The sequence below is a fragment of the Podarcis melisellensis genome (genome assembly GCF_964234715.1).
Source record: "Podarcis melisellensis genome assembly, chromosome: 11".
Lineage (NCBI taxonomy): Eukaryota > Metazoa > Chordata > Lepidosauria > Squamata > Lacertidae > Podarcis > Podarcis melisellensis.
Genome location: NC_138543.1, coordinates 5,140,033 through 5,155,849, shown reverse-complemented (window position 1 = coordinate 5,155,849; position 15,817 = coordinate 5,140,033). Strand labels below are relative to the sequence as shown.

General features: G+C 45.5%; 1 protein-coding gene across 6 annotated transcripts in view; it reads right to left on the bottom strand.

The window, feature by feature from the left end:
• The window catches only part of LOC309380518 (transducin-like enhancer protein 4), a 132,095-nt gene extending 120,060 nt beyond the window's left edge, over nucleotides 1-12,035 (bottom strand). For 4 of the 6 annotated variants that reach the window (XR_014172956.1, XR_014172957.1, XR_014172958.1 and 1 more), the window contains exons 1-4: nucleotides 11,649-12,035; nucleotides 10,693-10,790; nucleotides 9,333-9,396; nucleotides 7,845-7,889 (exon numbers count right to left, since the gene is read on the bottom strand). Coding sequence is in view for 1 of the 6 variants with exons in the window: in XM_081930545.1 (XP_081786671.1) it covers nucleotides 7,845-7,889; nucleotides 9,333-9,396; nucleotides 10,693-10,790; nucleotides 11,649-11,693 (252 nt within the window). In the remaining 5 variants the exon portion in view is untranslated. Of the gene's footprint in view, nucleotides 1-7,844; nucleotides 7,890-9,332; nucleotides 9,397-10,692; nucleotides 10,791-11,648 lie in introns of those variants that run through there. The other 2 variants (XR_014172959.1, XR_014172960.1) reach the window with 2 other exon arrangements.
• Nucleotides 12,036-15,817: the final 3,782 nt, after the last annotated feature.

Genomic DNA, 15,817 nt, shown 5'->3' with positions numbered 1-15,817 from the left:
TTCTAATTTGGACCAGACTAATTGAAATGAATGACCATGACATTACATAACCCCTAGTGGTGTAGCAATAAAACTCTTAGCACATTTGCAAAGCTAAGCGGGGTCCAGTATGGTTTCCTGTTGGATGGGAGACTAGTGTGTGCATTGCAGCTGGTTGGATTAAATGACCCTCAGAGTTCCTTCCAGTTCCAGATTTCTATGGTTCTATAAGCTAAAAGAGGGAAATGTACACATGAATACTTTCAAAAAACAAAAATGTCCTGATCACTGAGTTAAATAGCATGCAGTATGTTTTCTCCATCAAAAATTTCACAGGCACTGCTGAAGGACAGATAAAACTGTATTGTGATCCACAAATCCCTAATTGGCCACCCTGCTCTGGAATATGACCAGCTGCTTTGGCAAAACCACTCTGGATATTAACCTGGAGAACTCCAGCCCACATGTCTGCAAAGGAAATCAGAGAAAGAAAAAAGTAGGGGGGGGGCTTAACTGTTCAGAAGTATTAGAAGAGAATCTATATTCTTTTTCTTGGTTAAAAATCACAACATAGGACACCAGCTAAACAAAAAAACAAAATGATCCTTAATATGGCTTTTCTAGCTGTTGATTATAAATGCAGCATCCAAATCCAAAGACTTGCTACCCAGTAGAATAAATGTTTAGAAGAATGAATGGTGGTCACCAATTGTTGCAACGGTGCAATATAGAAATATGATGTTATGCCAGCCTCATGGGCTGTTACTCACAGGCTGCAACGCTGGCCTAAATATTTAGGTCTTAACTTCAATGGACTGACAATTGGTCCAGTGTTTACACTCTTCAATTAAGAGGAATATTAGAGGCTTTGTTGATTAGAGGCTCACCATTACAAGCTGACCTATGTTTGCCAATTAGCATCAGACCTGCTGAGATCAGTTCTGCTTTGTAGTGCAAAAAAAGCATGGAATAAATGGCATTCACTACACGTCACAGACATCAAATTTTTCAGAGAGCCAATAGCATGACTTTCTCCCAACGTGTAGCCAAACACTTTCTGAAGAAAATAGTGCGCTCAGAACTACTAAGTTCCAAATGGGCACTGAGCTCACAGAGTCACACAAACTCGTCTCTCTTACTTTTCAAGTATGAAGTTTAATTGCACCAGAATAATTAGAAGAAATCAAACTCAATCAGCCCTAATATTTCTATTTATGAATACGCAGCAATTAATAAGAACATGGGTAAACATGATGGAAAACTCACTCGTATCATCAAGAACATCCCAGACTGTACATAGCCATCACGTTTGACAAAGGGAAACATCATATTGCTGTTTCAAGGTGTGCCGCTATTCACACTCTGTGTGTTTACTATGGAAAATGCCTTGCGTGCAGCCTAAAAAGTAGCATGAGCCAACTTTTTACCAAATGGGCTCAATTGCTACTGGTACGCTGCTGCTGCTGCCACATCAGTTTTTCTCCCTCACGGTATGTGAAGTGCGGATAAAAGAGCTAAATCTTTAGACATCTGGATTGTGGATGTTTAAGGATGTGGCCATGTTAACCCATGTCATATGTTTTTGCTTTGCAAAATGTCAGTGTAACTGCATCAAGGCAAAATAGGTATCCCATTCACCATGCATATCTGTGGGGCAATGGAACGTTGTATAAGCAGTCTTTTTTTAGTATTATTTATTTATTATTTCTCAAATATATGAAAATCTAATTATACAAATGATTCTGTTCTTTCCAGGCAGTGCAGGTAAATGAGGCTTATGCTAAACTGAGTGATACAGCGCGGAAATTAGTGCCTTTCAAAAAAAGGGGGGGGGACAAATTGGTATTTAGAGCATATCAGCCTCAATGCAGCTATCCCAAGAGTAACTGATCCCTTTCCTGCTACAGCAATGAAAGATACTATGGAACTACTAAGGCCTCTGCAACTGAGGTCCTGCAACAGCAAACCTCATTTTATTAAAGACGTACATTTTATTTTAAATTTGGAACAATACAACTTCATAAAAAAACCAAATAAGAATATCCCATTCTCAAATTCTCTGCTCCTGTTCCCAAGTGTATGGCTCTGTTTACAAGAATCTCCTCCTGCTGACAAACCCTTGCTTCTCCCATCCTCCCATGTCCAAAGAGCTGTGGCCATAGGAGGGCTCTGTGATCCAAATGTCACAGATAGGAAGGTGTGGTCCAAAATGCGCTATTTTGGCTTAATCAGTTTCACAATACATGCTTAATAATTTTAAACTAGGACACATGAAGTCTGGCCTTCATACTGATTTGTCAACCCATTTTATATTTTAAAACCTGATGGAAAATCTCAAGGTTAGAAAATCACACGGTTAGAACCTTAACACTGTGAGACACCACAATCTTTTACATTTTCACTTCTAGTGTATCTGATGTTAAAGATTCCAGTTCTTCTGCCAGCTCCTACTACATTGCTGGTATCTCAATTAAATCTTTCCTACTGTCTATAAATGGAGAGAAAACTCAAGAGGTGCAATTCTAGTGGGTTCCTCAGCTTTCCTCCAGAATAGCGGGCAGCATCTCTCCAGCTACGGATCAATATAGTACACATACATTGTGCAACCTTGTGCAATCCAAAAACATTTCAGGTAATCAGAAAGATAAACAGAGAGAAATGTCATTTAAACAGTTACACTCCTTTTCCTTAATTTCCACAGATCACAGAGTTGTGTGTTCAGAATGTAGCGAGAGACGCTCGTCCCAACAGAGAGGATCCTTGATCACGTGCGAGTTCTGTCCCAATCTGAACACCAAGCTGTTCTCAACACTTGAGTGAATAAGGAAGCTTGTACAGAGTATAAGTGGAGGCAGCTACTACTTGCAAGAAGAGGCTGCAAACCAACAAACAGCAGCTGCTTCGCTCACCTGCTCAGGTAGACACACTCTGCCACTCAGGACAACAGGCCACCAAGAATGGCTGGGAACAGCTCCAGTTTGCTTGTCAGACAGACACACAGAATGTGGTGGCAGATCTCTCTTTTGTCCCCTCTAGGAAAAAGAGGGAAATGTGCGTACCTGAGGATGGGGTGGTGAGCAGCCCTGATCTGGTACCAAGACAATAACTGGCTTTCCACTACGGGTGGGTCAGGGGTTGATGTGAGCCCTCCTTTAAGTCAGAGACCTCAGCAACACACTGACCCTTCATTACATTAGAGAATATACCAGCAGTTCTCAACAACATGAGCATTCTGTGGCCCCAGAGATGAAAAACAGTCAAAATCCAGCTCTAAATTAAACAAATGGATTTCCATCTTTGGTCTTTTACCAAAGTAATTTACTGAAGCTCCAGCAGTAAGCAGGCTCAAGGCTAGGATGTCATACGAACCATATATCAACCCAGTCGGCAATAAATCCACTCCTCCCCTCCAAGCTCTATGCTACTTTCTTAAATAGCTCACTATAAAGCCCCAACCTAATTAAAAACAGCTTCCTCTGCAAGAGCTGCCTTGATTTCACTTATTTACACATTAACTGCAGCCTCTGTTTGGCCAATCCAGCCTTATTCCCTGTACTATGCGGGGCCTTTTATCTGCCCTGGACAGCATTTTCTCCAGCAGATGAAGTAGATGCCGATTGATTTGCTGTCGAGCATGGTAAATTAATAGCAACAAATTGCTGAGGGCCCCATCTCACTGCACCACCATGCTTCGGCAGTTTTGCTTTATTTGCTCCATGATGGGCAGCAGTCAAGCCTCTTCAAGTCAATTTCTTCTTAACAACCTGCAATACTTTTCAATGGTGAAAATAGAGCTGTTCCTTGTAAGTCAGAAATCAATATCCTATTGCCCTTAGAAAATGCTAAACAAGCAGTATTGGCAATCCACTTGGTACCAGAGGGTATCAGATATAATGCAAATCCATACCGCTTCCCTCCTTGTAGTTATTACAGTTTGCTAAAAGGTTCCTAATGCCATTTATCATCATTTACCATCGACTACTGCAGCTACGATTATGATATCCTATCAGCTGGCCAGAGCCCTTTCATTTCTACTCAATTAATATTTTAGAAGCACTCAAATGGTTGTTGCCTAAGACTTGTAATAAAATTTACATGGATTGCAATGTAAGGGAGGAAGGAAAGAGGGGAGTACAGTGATGGTTCTGAAAACGCACGCACGAAAACAAATCATGCCATTCATGTCCCTGTGTCCAGCTCCAAGGTCTGATCTCCTGAAAATATCCATAGGAAAAGGAGTCAGTTTATCTGAGAATGCTTTCAACTAGGAAGAGCTTTGCTGAAAAACAAAAGGGCCACTGTAATCTCAACTCAGAAAAAACACACACGCAGAGAATGATATTTGCCTCCTATTTAACTTCCCACTGGTACTATTCATAACTGTCTTATCTGCAGCCAAGGGCTAATTCTTATTTTAATAGTGAATATTGGAGTAAAAGCACTTCAATTCCCAATTGACTAAAACGATGAGATCATTATACCCTATCATTATCAACTAATTAAAATAACAAAAATACAATCCAAAGAGTCAGAGAAATAGCACATCCATATGTTTTTGAATTTATGTAGAAGTGCTGGTGTGTGCATGTGCTTTTAAGAAGGTTTGGCCCATTAAAAAATCGAAAAATATTTCAGGACACTAATGCTGTTAACAACACAATTGCATGCATGCTTGATTGGAAATAAATCCTACTGAATACAAGGCATTTTCTTCTTAGTAATATTCAGGACCATAGCTTTATCAATAGCATCTTGCCATAGAGAGCAATGCTTACATTTTTTTTCACATCACATCCCAAGGCAAAAACAAAAAGGGGGGGGGGGCGAACACCAGTTTTTAATCTGACATCTCCCAACACACTTATCCTACTCTTCTGATTTTAGCAGAGATTGCAAAACAACAAACAACAACAATTCTGTGCCACACACCAGGGTTGTTGGGTGTCTGTTTTTTAATAAACCTAAATAATTCAGAAAACTAATTCTATCAGTCTAATGCTATTTACTCAGTTACCAAAATCTAAATTAATTATGTTCTCAAACATAATTGTTAAAAATTGGCAACATTATGCAGGCTTAATTAAGATTAAATCCAATTTGCTAAATGTACTTTAATTGGTACTAATTACATTAGCTTTCCTTTCAGAATGACAAATTCCCCATAGGTTTCACTTTAATAGTCTTCTATCAAAATCAACACAGGATGACTGATGATCAGCCTTGCGAAAGGGGAGGAGAAAGAAGGGGGGGGGACCCTTGCCACATCCTCTTCGCCCCCACCCTCAAGGCACACACACAGCGCCAGCCAGCTATGTGCATTTATCCTTTTATCAATTTGCTAAATCACAGAGTCATGACTCCATCACAGCCATCATTTTCTGTTCCAATGAAAAAATTCTCTAAAAATAAATACTTGGTGGCTGGGAGCAGCCAAGAAGAACAGAGGTTTTAACAGAAAAATACACAAAGGTTTCAAATACCAGGGCCACCAATTACTAGGGTACTTCCAGGGACTCCAGGGAGCCCTACTTTTGAACCCGCCGAGACACAAATCTAATAAGCGAATAAGCCTAACCTGATCTTGAGAACTAGGCCCAATTATGCCGCAGGGCAACTTCGCTCCATTATTGCCTGCTTTCCATTACAAGGGCATCCAGCAACTACATCTGGAAAAGGAGCTACGAGAAACCAAGGCTGTCTGCCTAGGAAAACAAATAAAGATAGATAGGCCTCTGTGCTTTTTTCTTGGGGCGGGGGGAGAAATGGAGGAGGGGCAGGAATAAAGGAAATATAATAAGTAGGTGGCTTGCAGAGCTGTCTGTATTCCATAATGTGATAAACTGCCCTCAGGATTTTTGTGTGATTGAATATAAGAGCAAAACCCACAAATAATCCCCAAAGCAGATCACTCTGCCTCAACTGGGTAAAATTTGGGCGGTGGGGGAGGGCAGGACAAAGAGGCGGAGGTCTGAAGGCTTTGTCCCCTTTGAAGAAGGTGGCTTTAAGCAAGGGAGGCTTTCAGTATTTCCATGATCTCAGATGGGGAACTTTACTGGACGGGGTTGCAGGCGGGTGGGGAAATGCCATCATCCACATTACCAAGCCCACATATTACACTGCAGAGGAACAGAGATAAGACAATAAGATTCTTCAGAATGATAATTCTGCGAAGAACTTTCTTTGTTGCATTTCATTAGAGTCAGCAGCATGTGATAAAAAGTATTAAAAGAAGTGTTTTCTGCAAAGGTGGAGTGTTGACACTACTAATCTGAACAGAAATGACAGCGATGGAAAAACGATACTCTAATTAAACTCAATCCTTCAAAATCAGCAGATTTTCAAATTAAATATAAAATTTACTCAGAGCACCCTGATGCAAGCAGTTTTCCATGTGAAATATTTGAAATAAAATTAAAGCCCACTTTTCTTTGTTTTAAACTGAGGCAGTGCAATTACAGACTTTATATCTAGACTTTTCCACCTTCTAGGTTCCCCATGCCCAGAGGAAGAAGAAGAAAAAGATTACATACATATATTAAATTATTCTCAATGTGTTCCTGAACAAACGGCTAATGGCCCAGAAACATACCAGAAACCACATAAGCTAATCCATGAGGATTTTGGTTACCAATTTTGTTTAGATACAAAAATACTCTATTGTCCTTAAAAAAGGTAGATGGATGAGTTTTTACATCAAATTCAAGACATAACAAAGTTTTTCCGACTTCAAAAGGTTTTGAACAATTCCTCGCGATAGACACTAACAATTCTTCCCAATAGCTCACAGCACTAATTAATTTTTAATATTAACCATTAATCCTATGGATACTTGCACATGTCCTCAACATCTGAATTGGCGCAATTAAAATGAACTGAATTGCAGGCAAAACCTGTTATGCCACAGAATAGGAAATTTAAGCTAGTAGACACTAGACAGTGTGTTACTATTATGTCCAGTTTAGCAGGTTAACTATTGCGACAAACCCGTAGAAGTGTAAATACAGGAACAAACTACGAAGCCGTTACCAAAATTCTGAAGTCAAATTTTCTCACATACTGTACAGAATTCAACACTTGATCAGAATTATGCTGCAGTGCTATAGGATTTCCATTACCACCTTGCCATAACTTTCAGCAATACACAATTCTAAAAAAACTTTGTTTAATCACACTTCTTCACCAGGAAAGGTTAGCCTCATTCAGTGACTTACCTAAAAACAAAAATTAACCTACCAGTCGTAGCCTAACTGCTGGTGTCTACAACCAGGGCGGCACATCAGTATAAGCTCATCTGCCATGGAGTGTTTAGCACTGAAGCGCAGGATTTCCTGAGGTGGTCCACATAAAAGGACCCAGAGGCATGCTTTCTCATTCCGCATCAACTTCCTTTTTTCATTCTACAGATCAAGAAGTTCACCAACTTACACATCCAACAACTTTAAAAGACAACTGGCCCCTTCACCATACACAGACTGGTCTCAGGTCCACTGCCCATCAGCTCATCTACAAGGCAGTAGGCTTCAGCTCAAACAGCTCGAACCTAAAATTCTGATTTTGTTATCAACAGGCGACAACTGGACTACTTGCAGGCAGAGATTATTCACACAACTGTTACTAAATCCAAAAGCATTTATCCAACACAAATCCAACGCAGGCATTTTAGGGAATGTTCGCAAAATATTAAGACCACCTACACCTGCCTGCATAGGCTCTTATGGCACGTTCAAAGAATCACAGTTTGTCCCGGTGAGCAAAAAAAATATCAAAGTCTTGTCTACAATTGAATGAAAGAAGTGCTGTAGTTTAAGTGGATTAAAAATTGGAAAAAACAGTAACTTTACAAAAAGAGGGAATGTGTTGCCTACCTGTTTATGCATTTCTATGTTCAACCCGTAGGACATTTCATAATACTAAGAAGAAAGAAGAAAATGAACTCATTTTAGAATATGTAATCATACAAACACACAGAATTTGCAATCTTTTGAAAGCATATGCAGCATAATGTAACTAAGCTGAATCTCCTCAAATCATACACATTCCTAATTTGTGTTAGTCTGCTTTTAATTCTACATTTGTTTAAACTACCACTCAAAAAAAAGGAGGGGGTGAAGGAAATCACACACATGCATACCAGAAAGGAAAAATGACAAATACAATTATTAAAGATCAGACAGAGCCCAAGTATACATTTTGTTCCACAGCACCAATTTAAGATGGTAAAATGTTGGAAATGCTAGAAAGCAGACAGGGTCATAAATCAGCAATGTAGAGGAGACTTTTCTTTCGATATTTTAAATTAAAAACATGAAATGACTACAAGCAAATATAGGCTTTGCAAAGAAATAAAACAGCAGAGCGTTTCAGATTCAAAGCAGACACACAATTGTGTGTGTGGTTAAAAAAAGAAAAGGAAAACCCTGCGTTCCTATATTGCAGGATAGCTCGGCTTCGCCAGTTAGTACCATATGCACAAGCAACACCAGAACACGTGAAGGCCAGAATAGAAGCTTTGATGGATAGCTTTTGCTCTGGCTAGAAGGCGGCATATCTCAAGGTTACTGTCCTCCTTAAAACAGTCACTCCATCACATAAAGAAAGCAATTATTTCCTCATATAAACAGATGAGCAGATAGAAAACAGCTCTTTGGGTGTCATCACAATCCATCAGAAAATTAGGTGTTTAGAGACTTCATCATATGCCAATCATTGCTGCAGGGAGTCCACAAATACATACTGGGGAGGGGAGAGGTCCTTTCTACAAAAACTCTGGTCACCAACGTCCTCAATTAACCATGAAGCCTTTAATTGGCAGCTCTTAAGCAACAGGTTTAAGAACTAAGACTTTTTATTAGAGTGCTGGTTCTCTTTGTCTTGCCTCTTAAAATGTAAATATCTTTCTCTGAAAGGACAAATTTATTCTGCAAATCAATGGCAGGTGGAAGCATAGATTGGAAGCTTTTGTCTTGAAGACTACATGCAAACTCGGATACGCCTCTGACCAGCTAATCATATTTTCATCAATATGTCAAAGGGTAAGGAATTATTTATACTTAAAGCACCAAGAATCTTCAAGGACCTTCTGCCATGCAGGACCCGTTGGGTGCTGGAGTGAACACACTCATTTCACACAAGAAAGTCCAAGTGGATTGTTCCACTGAGCAGGAAAAATTATGTCAAAGCGCCTAATAACAAGCAGGCGCAAAACCTTCAGGGCCAAGGTTTCCTAATGCAACCTTCATCACAACAGTGCCTCTTATCGCTAGCTAGCTGACTGCCTCCAGCAACCTTCGTGTTCCTCTCTGTTCGTATACCACCCTAATAGACATTTTGAATTCGTTATGCCGCTTGCTTACCATGACATAATGTCGCTGCATCTCTGTCTTTTCACTGGCCAGTTTTTCACATTCTAGCTTTAAACTGTTCAAGAAAAAAAAAGAAACAGGCACACACACATCCATGAGTATTTAATAACGCCCCTTTGCATAGCCTCTCGATATATGAAAAGTCCCTGCAGGTTATCCTCTGTAATATCAATAAGAAGCCAAATTCAAGTAGTTAGAGCGAATCTATGATTTCCCTTGTCGATAAGATCCACTTGTCCTTTGCTCAAACCAAAAGGCAGGAAAGTTTTCAGGCAAATGCATCTTGCGTGGGTGAGGTGGTGGTAGGGAAACAGGTCAGAAAATGGAATTCTTAGGCAGACGGCTTGACTGTCTTCGAAGGATAAATATCACCTGCTATTGTAGAATTCTTTCAAAAAGACCACTACTTAAGCTGCCTTTACGTGTGATCTCGCTTGCCCTTAAACGGGCAATATAACTTTGAGTAACCACTCAAGAGAGAAAGGGTTGAAAGGTTTTAGGCTTTTAAAGGAAGCAGCACAACAGCATCTACAAGTGACATCTTCTGAGCAATAAAGCCTTCTTTGCAGTCCCCCACCCCCAACACACACACACACTTAAGGTTGCAACAATCTTGAGAGTTGTTTGTCAAGAAGAGTATAAAAGTACTTCTACCCTAAGGATAATGAGAGAACACTCCAGCTCCAATTCCATTCTATCAGCACCTGACGCTGCACATTGTCACGCAAGATATGAAGGAGTGGGGTCAAAACATTTAATTTAAGCAAAGATGTGCAGGGGTGGGCGGGGGCGAGATTTCAAATCCTGTTAGCTTACACCCCTAGAACTGGGGCTGGGAGGGGCAGAAATCCTTGCCCAGCAGCTTCCAAACCTCCTGATTCGCAAACACTTTGCTCCTGATGCTTTGCCCAATCCATAGGAGCACTTTGATTTGTGTTTTGCTTTTAGATTTGCCAAGACTAACCTTTTAAAGGTGTGTTTCCTCCACCTGGATTAATTCAGAAGAACTTAAAAAAAATAATAAGTACCTTTGATGAAGTGTTTATGAACATATTCAGGGATATGTTTAAAAGCACACTCCTAGCATTTGAAACCTCCCTCAGTCAAGTGGGCACAGCTCCTTGCCAAGATAAAGGAGATGAAATGACACCCTTCTATCAGGGCTGTGACCCGGGAAGGCTGCGCTTTGTTTTGTTTGGCAGAGTGGCGGGGAAGATGCCGTCTCTTTGCAACGAAGACAAGAGTATGGTTTTTTAAAAGGAGAAGAGAGACACATGCCCATGCCTGGAGGGGCAGGGGGAGTGACAAGAGATAAGCAAACACAAGGATCAGGGAAAGTAAACATCATTACCTGTGGTACTGAGCCTGTAAAAACTGAAACTCCTCCTTAATCCGATCACAGGATTCGGAAATGGTGAATTTGAAGGGTTGAGCAGGCTGATGCGGTGCCTAGAAGCGGTCATCAGAAGGAAATGTTTTAATTACTCCTCAGCCCAGCCTCGCCATTGGCGCGCACAACACATGCAAACATGCCTGCCGAGGTCACCCAGACATCAATCAGGAAAAGAGCAATTAAAACTCACTCGGGGCGCGCGCGCGCACCGACACGCCGAGTGTTTTTGTCTTTCAATCCTGCCCGTCCGGCTCGCCTCCCGCGCCCGCCCGGCGGCGGAGGAGCCTCGTCCGCACCTCCAGGAGCCTCCCAGGGAGGCGGCGGCTCCTCGGCTCATCTCCCCGCTCCAGCATTATAGCCAACCCACAGCAGGACCAAGGGCTCAAGGAGGGGGGGGGTCTTGTGTTGCCCCACGGAGGGAGATGAAGGGGGCAGAGGGCGGGGAAAGGGAACCGCAAGGTGCAAATGGGCAGCAGCAAGGCACTGGGCAGCTAAACCGAATTAAGAGGACGGCTCCTCCGCTTCCTTTGCCTGCGACTCTTGCAAAGGCTAAGCAAGCCGGAAAGTACTAGGAACCCAGCCCGCGACACCGTCAAGCCTCGAAAGCCAAAGACAACAATAAGAAAATGGCTACAACTCAATTGTTTCACCCAACTCTCCCTCCCACCTCTTCACCCTCCTCCTCCTCCTCCCTCGCTCATTTGCCTTCTCCAAGCGGGAGGCAAAGCGGAGGGGGGGGGGGAAGAGATCGGTCTTTATTCTCGTCCACCGGCCCCAGCCTCCCCCCCCCGCTCCCCGGACCGACCGCACAGTTCCGCCCCTCCCGTTTGGTAAACAAGACTTTCGGGGGAGGAGGAGGAGGAGGGTCGCGGGGGGGGGGGAGATGCTGCTGGACCCCCAGCCTCGCTACTCACCGGGTGTCTGCTTTGAGGGTACATCTTGCTCAGATCGCGAATCATCCAAGCCGATTTAGTGGGTGCTCTGGGCCAGGAAGAAAACTCGGTTCATGGATTTGAATGGCAGCGATGCAAAGGAGGGGATGGAGGCGGCGGAGGACGGGGCTGCCCGGCGCTGCCAGGAGCGTCTCCGGCTCTGCCGCACCTTCCCACCCCGGGGGGGACACGCGAGAGGCGGCGGCGGCGTCTGAGTCCCCGGCAGAAGGGGACCCGAGAAACATTCCCCGGGGGCGTCCCTGGCCAACGACCAGCCGCGCCGGCGAGGCTGCGGCCACTGCCCGCCGCTCCCACGCCCAGGGCCCTAGGCGCTCTCCGAAGGTCCAGGCGCCGCGGAGCTCCCAGCAAGTGCCGCTTGCGATGTCCCGGCGGCGGGCGGCAGGCTGCTCATTCGCGGCTGCCTCCTGGCTCGGGCTCTCGCTCTCCGGCGGTCCGAGGGTCGACGCTGCGCTGCCTTCACCGCGGCTGACCCGCCTCCGCCTCCGCCTGTGCCCCTCGGGGGCGAGCGAAGCCAAGGGAGAGGAAAACTCCGCTCATACCAGGCGCGATCCTCCCCGCAGCAGATGCCGCCTCTCGCAGCCGCCTCTTCCGTTTGAAAACTTTTATTGATCTTAGTTGTTGGCCCTTCGCGACGAGGCAGATGAGAGAGAGAGAGAGAGAGAGAGAGAGAGAAGGAATCCTTTTTTCTTGAAAGGCACCAGGAACTCCCGAGATGAAAAGAAGGTGTTGTTTTCACTCCCGTCTCTTTTCTCCCCACCGAGTAAATTACACGCGTCTTCCAAGGTCTAAGTGCAAGAACCCTTTTGTTGTGGTTTGGTTTTCTTCTTCCCCTTTAAATGGCTCTTGTTCTCCCTCCCCTTGAATGAAAAAAAAATTAAAAATTGAAAAAGAAGAAATGCGATCTCGGTTGATGGAGTTGTTTATTTCCCTCTTTTTTATCCTCTCCTTTGCCGTCCAAACTCTTGCAGGGAGCAAGACGGAACAATCTCGCGCGAAACCGCAGCGGCAACCCAAACCCACCGCGCCGAGCAGCTCTAACAACGCGCTCTGGCGAGGTGACTCCTTTGACCAAATTTAGCAGCAGCAAATCATTAACATTCTGATACATATTCACAACAATCGGAAGACAAGGTGGCTGCAAAGCACCCTGGGAAGTGGAGTCCTTGGCGGAGCCGTCCCCCCGCCTTTCCGCGCGCGATGTAGGGAAAATAAACTACCGCTCCCGTCGGCCGCCGCGCAGCCTCTTTAGCCGCTTGTCTATTTCCCTCGCCGCGACAGCTCCTCCTACGGAGGGCGTCGCCAACGACCAATCAGCGACGGCCACTCATTAATCGCCGTTCTGTATTAATGCCCATCATTTCGCCGCTGACAAATGGGCTCACGGCTCTGAGGTGGGGGGGCGGCTCCGCTCCGTCTCCCCCACGTGGGGACCCGACGTGGCTCGGCGCGGCGGCCAACCGGGAGGCTCCGTCTCAAAGGCCACGCCCCCGCCCCTCCCTCCTCCGCGCGGCCCGAGGTGGAGCTTTGAGATTGCTGACGTTCGATTGCGCCGGCGTTCGAACAGGGGAAACATTTGTTCAGCTGTCAATCAAAGTAACGTGGGGTGCTTGCTGCCGCCGCCGCCGCCGCCGCTGCCGGCTCTTGTGCGCTGGGTGGTGGCACAACAAGGGAGGTGCGCGGCTGGAGGAGCGGGGGATCCGCGGAACCTCCCCGCCTCGCCCCCCCCCCGCGCCCGGTGCCACTCAGCGCCGCCGGATCGCCCCCCCCCCCGGGAGGAATGCGGACTAATTAGGGGCCAGTGTCTCCTTAAAGAGACAAGCTCGGCCTTGTGCAACGCGCCGAAACCCTGTTGAGACGAGGAGCGAGGGGAGAGCACGCTGATCCCACTTCTTTCAGTTCACATCAATTTTACGCGCCACTGGAGCTGGCATAATTTTCATGTGAACGGGACTGAAAGGCTGCAGAGAGAGCGAGAGAGAGAGAGAGAGAGAGAGAGAGAGAGAGAGAGAGAGAGAGAGAGATGGGGACACAGACGCCCAGGCAAGGGAGGAGGAGGAAGGGGGGCGGGAGAGATTGCGATCTTTTCATTTTCTTCCATTTAGGGATATGTCAGGATTTCCCTGGGTATAAAAAGGCTGGCTGCTAATTGGGCACCAAGACGCCTGGCACGGAGAGGGAGAGACGGCAGAAGGAAATGAAGGCTGCTCAAACGGATAATTTATCCGGAGATTATTTACTCTGCGCCCCTGACCTCTGTCCAGAGCGGCGGCGGCGGCAGGCGAGCAGTAATTTCGGGGCGGGGGGTGGAGAAGAGGGAGAGAAATACCTAGGCCGGGCGAAACGGGCCAGGACTCCCCCCCCCCCGTGCCAGAGAGGCTTTGCGCGAGGTTAATTGGGAAATCATCGCACATTGCATCGCTTTTCCTTCGCCGCCATCACCCCGAACGCGGATGCTCCTTTCGAAATCCGAGGGCGTTGCGACGGAGTCGGGTCGCCCTCCCTTTCTGATAAGCGGGTGAAGTGAGGGTGGTTTGCCTTGACTCCAACAGCAACCAAGCAACGCCCCCCCCCCGAAAAAAAACACACCACCCTGGTAGTTTTGCTTATATGCACAGAAAACCCAGATGGAACACGACTGCATTGTGCAGGCTATGGTGAAAAACAAACTGTTTGGAGACTGCGGGGTAAGGGGAATATTGGCAAACGCTGTAGTTTTAAGTGCTAGAGACGAGACGCCGTGGCTGAGCCGAGTGCACATCTGCAATGGACCCTGAGCTGTACTGCCGGCAAACGCATTGCTCTGAGAGCCTTAGGGTTGCAGTTCTATGGGAGTAAGCAGAAGAGCACATAATTCGGCTTCTTAAGGAAGTGCATTGGAGCAGGGAATTAGTGTGGCTTCAAACTTTACGCAGCATATAGGATTGCTGCATGCATACAGCTGTTAACACCAGGGCTTCCTACAACATATGTACATGCCTTCAGTGGCGTAGCATGGGGGGTGCAGGGGGGGCTGGCCGCACCAGGCACAACATCTGGGGGTTAGGGGGCGCAAATCCACGGGTTAGGGGGCGCAAATTACTTGCCTTGCCCCGGATGCTGACAACCCACGCTACGCCACTGCATGCCTTATATACATGCCAAGTGATTCCTAAATGCATGTAGTGTTTATGACGATGCAATTACTCCCCATGTGTATTACGCACAATGTCTCCATTTTAAGTAATGGCACATACAGTACCAGCAAATTCAGGTCGTGCAGTTAAAGCAGATTTGGCACTCTTATGCCACATACATATTCTGCTGTTACAACTACTTTACAAGTCGTCCCCCTACCAGACCCGGATCAGCCTGACTTTGACAAGGTGGTGGCCTCAGGTACCGTCAGACCATGCCCTCTGACCCAAGGAAGACTTCCAGGCATGGGTGAAGCCAAGGAGGGCAGGGAGGGGCAGCTCCCCACCATCACCACCACGATAATGATCCCATTCAGTGTAAAACAAGTGTGCCTGCTTTCATCTGACAGAGGTAGGATGCTATTCAGTTGCCAACACTCCTTGTCCAGAATAACCTCAGCTCACAGGACTGATTTAAAACTAGGCCCAGATTACTGTTCCTGATTCCTCCATCAAGGGTGATAACATGGGAGGAAGAATAGGGGGCCAGAACACCACAGTAAAATAGATTGCAGACAATGTGCACCCCAGGCCACCTAGCGAATGCTACTGCTGAAGTATACATCTTGATTTGGGCCTCAAAAATCAATACAATCATAACCAAAAAAAGAAAGCATCTCTAGCCCACTGTAGGTACACTTCTTGTCCGTATCCATGTGCAGGCACACAACAGAATGTGAACAAAGAGAACATTGTAAGGCTGCACAGCTCATGTGGAGCAGATACAAGTGGGCACCAGCACCACACACCACGAGTAAAAAGCAAGAATGGTGTTAGTGCTGCACAGGGAGCATGTGCACAATTAAATAGCACTGGTGATCTTTTTTTTTCTTGCCAAGCCAACACTCCTGAGTAGCTATTTCAGCTTTTTAGGAGTACCAGTAAGCACTTGTGAATTATAGGAGGTGGCAGAAAAGATATTACCAGTAGAATAATACCCATGATGATTAAGACTGC